Consider the following 4,565-nt stretch of genomic DNA (forward strand, 5'->3'; position numbering starts at 1 on the left):
TTTCACTTCAGAGTATGTTCAAGAGGTTGGTCGAGCAGGAAATGATGGCCCTAAAGCTGAAGGCATACTTTTTATACAACAACCATGACTTATCTTCAAAACGTCTTGAGAAGGATATGAAAGGATATTTAACACTTGAAACTGGCTGCAGATACCAATTTTTGAATAATTATTTTAACTGTCCATATGAGGCAGCTGACTTTATATGCTGTGACCTTTGTCTAAATGATGCACTTGGAAGTGCATTTGGTATGAAACAGATTGCAGGACAAAATCGAACAGATAGACACCTTGTGCATATGGATTTAAAGGAATATGTGAGAGCTGATATATCTGGTGAAATTGCATTTCAACGGAATGATGATTTACTTCAATGCATAACTGAAACATTTGATATTATACCTATGGACATAAATGAAATTGTTCAGTATTACAACATTCCTAGGTACATTGCTGATTCACTGAATGCAATACTTGTTACCTTTAGGAAATAAAACGTTATTCAGACCAAGCAAGTAAATATCGACCGCTTTGGTGGCCTAGAGCATCTACCTTGTATGTGGTAGATCACGTGTTCAAACCCCAGCTGAGTCATAGCAAAGACTTATAAACATGGTACTAACAGCTGCCTCACCAGGCACTCAGCATTAAGAGGTTAGTGTTAGTACTGGTGGCATGGTATCAGGATAATGCTACTGGGTGGGACATGATGCTACATGTCTGCGTAATGGTGTCACTGTGCTAGACATCACTATAAAATATCGTACTACAGACATCGTAGCGATATGACTGAAATGTTTTTAAAGCTAGGCTAAAAATGCAAATCACACACACAAGTAAATGTATGTCCTGTCACCCTTTTTGATTCAATCCATTTTAAGTTTCTATTGACTGTAACCTTGCCATCAGGACAGGTGGGCATGTGTGTAGGTGAAAGTATAATTTATAAATAAGACCATTGCCTCCCAGCCCATCACCTCGCATTTGGGATTTGAATATAATAACAAATTATTCATCATTCTCAAATTACCTTAAACAGAAGGAGACTATGGTTGTGTGGAGACTAAAAAGGAAAATATATGACATTAATAGCTTCAGAATTTGGGAATAGTATCGCAGAAGAAAAAAAGATAAGCCCTAAAATTACCTATGTCTTGCCTCTGCCAAAGTTGGAAATACAACTAGAGAAATGTTGTACAATTTACTTATTTAAACAATCCACCGATTCTCCATCATCTCACACGTGCATGGGGGGGGGGATTATTCTGATGTTATTGATTGCTTATCATTGATTAGCAAGTGTGGTATTAGTGCATGCCTATAGGTGTAATTACAAAAAAAGGGACAATAACTTTGTGTGTGTGATTGGATTCTTAACGTAGCATTAAAAAATGTTCAGTCACATCGCTAGGGTGTCTGCAGTGTGGCAGTTTATAGTGATGTCTGGCACTGGGGCATAATGCCACAGACATTTATCGTGTCCCACCCAGTCACATTATTCTGATACCAAGCCCACCAGTCCTAACACTAACTTCTTAATGCTGAGCACCAAATAAGGCAGCTGCCAGAACCATTTTTATAAGTCTTCGTATGACTTGTCTGGGATTTGAACCTGTGACCTTCTGCATCTGAGGTGGATACTCTAACCACTTAGACCATCAGAGCAGATGGCAATAACTATTGCAAAATTTATAACAACACTGATTACTATGGATGTAATATGTACACTTTATCACATATTTCTGTCATTAACTGAGAATAAAGGCAGGCAATCCTGTCATTTATTCTACTGAGGTTTAATTTAAAATGGGCTGCTATTTGTATGTATTGTGGCAGATGATGATTCTGTAAAATTCCATGATTGATGTTTACTGATTGTTTTTAGAAGTTTAATGTTACTTTCCAGATTCAACTGGAAAGTAACTTTATGATAATATATCCAGGACTCAAATTCATGTCCGTTTACTAAATCTGCTGGTGCCTGAATACTTTTGTGAGCACTGAAAGACCAACCTGAATGTGATACAAAATGTTTCACTTCTTGCAGATCATAGATCATTTTCAACTCATCAGAATGAGAGTTTCTCTGTTTGTGATAGCCTGACCTCACTTTTACATCAGATACACTGTCAAAATTATCAGCAATGTTGTCAATGTCCACTACTGCTTTAGATATGGCCAGTAGGTTTTTGTCTTTGTTCATTAGGCCCAGTCCTTCAAGCATTGTCTTTTTTTCCTTTTTACAAGGTGTTCCAGTGCTAGATCTGCTGGTGTATGAATATCTGTCTTTCCCCTTATGTTGACAAAAAGGCCATAGATAATTTGATATGCAGTGTGCAAACTATATGATGCTTGCTGATGGCATAATAGGCGCAAGAGTTCTAAAGCATATTTACTTCTGATGTTATGACTCATGAACATCAACATCATGTATTTAAGGCAACCATGTAACCTGTCCCTGTCAGGTCTGTGTATCACATCCAAACTCTCCATGTACAGTAAACTAACATGTAACACAGTATGGCCATACTGTTGCACATGATCAGTGTCCATTGGCTTTAAAACTGTCTTTTTGTCCTTGCTTCAAAACATATATAGTTTTAACTTCCTCATCGCTAACTTTAATTTGAATGGGGATCAGTAAATCCTTGACAGTTGCTTCAATAATCATGTGAATCTTGTGCCCTGAGAAGATTTCAATAAAATGATCCATAGTCTGCTTGAGCCACTTATCTGTTATAGGGTCTGGAGGTACGTTCTTGGTTGGAGTAATGTTTAGGTCACAAAGTCCGAAGAAATCACACAGTGCCTCAATAATGAATGATTTAACAAATGACAAAACGAAATCTTTGTCTACATCATTATGATTCTTCATGTCAGTGGTCACATCATGCCGCCTTATACGGATTCTTTCTCCATTCACAGAGCCAGTTTCAAAAATATCCAAACTATAGAGCTTCTGATAAGCCATTGTCAAGAAATACATAGCTGTATGCCAGAGTTCAAAAGTAATTGGATACAGATCCCTCAATCTCTCTCTGGCATCAAAAACATCTTGATGCAATCCTTTTTCACCACTAAGTCTCTCCCTGGTCAATTGATCACCACCTATATGCACTGGATGATGATCTGTGCATCCATAGATTTCGTCTATCGTTTCATTGTATGACTGCATTATCTTACGGACATCACTATACTGCTGTTTATTGTAACGAAGAACTGAAGTGAAACTATGACTGATTTATTTGCAAGCTTCTCAGTAGATTGGTAGATTGGCAAAATTCATCTGTTGCACAATTGCAGCAGATGCAAACTAATGTTTTGTCCCTCCATGATAATTTTCCCATTCATGTCACACCCCAGTTGTAAAATCTACATTGTCCCCAACAATTCTGGAAACTCTACCTTCCCTGACTGCTAACTGCAGCTCCTTGAAACACGAATTGCCTAATTTTTCAACATCTCTAATGGTAGCTTCATAGCTACTGGACACAACCAGAATCTGCAATCTATCAAAAAACTGTTGGGAACAAGAAATAAAATCAATGAAACCTTCTTGTATCATATTATCATACTGATGTCTCATATTATTTATACGAGAGAAAAGGTCTCATATGCTTCATTATATTTACAATAAAAGAGCAGATAGTGAACTTGACCGCTGAAGCATAAAATGTCATCTGTGATAGCTGACTGCTTATAAAATCGACAGATGTATACTACACTAGCAGCATGTGAGTGATCAGCCAGACATGATTTGAACCTGAATCTATGTCTACAGATGCTCGACCACTAAGCTATAGTAGCTTATAATGCCAAGCCATGCATCCAAAATAGACCTTATAAATAAACATTGGTAGAAAATGAATGTTATATCATGGCATTGATTCACAATGTGCATTTGACAATGTAGTTTGATCATATCCTGTCAGCCATTTACAATGTATACCAGTGTTTTTAAATATAATATTAATTGTATAACATTTTATTGAAAACTGAATTTCCTTTATGAAACTGTTTGGTTTATGTTTGACCCATGAAAGTTTAAATGATAATTACTGGAACTTGGTTATGCTGGTTCCATTTCTAAGCATTAAGGTTATGCACTTACTATTCAGCTTAAAAGGGTTTGAAATTTTACTCATCTTTTATCCATATAACATTTCAAGTTATTACCTGTTATTTAACCTAAAGAACATGTAAATAAAACTGGAAATAGGTAGTATATTCCTCGGAAACTTAATTATATGGTAGAATAAAAGTTTATTAAAGCTGTTCTTGTCACCTTGTTAGACCTCCATTAGGTGTGTTTTCCTTTAGAAATCTGTAAAAGAGTAAGAAAGGGGCCAGAAATAATGAACATATAAAAGATGAAAACAATTTTGAAAAACAAAATAAAATCACCCAGAACTATATAACAAATTCACAAGCAAGATTTTGAAAATATACATACAAAATATCAAGATGCAGTTAGAAACATTTGGGTAAGAGGTCAGCAGTCTTGTAACAAATAAGTTAAGGTGAATAAAAGTGTTCAACTCAATCATTGTGTCACCTAAACTTTA

The 4,565-nt window shown here is 36.0% G+C and overlaps 1 protein-coding gene across 1 annotated transcript; it reads right to left on the reverse strand.

Moving 5' to 3' along the window:
* Nucleotides 1-2,202: 2,202 nt before the first annotated feature.
* LOC149778827 (uncharacterized) lies at nt 2,203-3,175 on the reverse strand. The gene is made up of 2 exons (XM_089938382.1): nt 2,621-3,175; nt 2,203-2,529 (listed from the first exon to the last, which is right to left on the reverse strand). Exons 1-2 carry the CDS (start codon nt 3,173-3,175, stop codon nt 2,203-2,205), a joined length of 882 nt encoding a protein of 293 aa, XP_089794508.1.
* Between the last annotated feature and the right edge of the window lie 1,390 nt (nt 3,176-4,565).

The sequence above is a fragment of the Sinohyriopsis cumingii genome, chromosome 17, assembly GCF_028554795.1.
Source record: "Sinohyriopsis cumingii isolate HCF-2022 chromosome 17, ASM2855479v2, whole genome shotgun sequence".
Lineage (NCBI taxonomy): Eukaryota > Metazoa > Mollusca > Bivalvia > Unionida > Unionidae > Sinohyriopsis > Sinohyriopsis cumingii.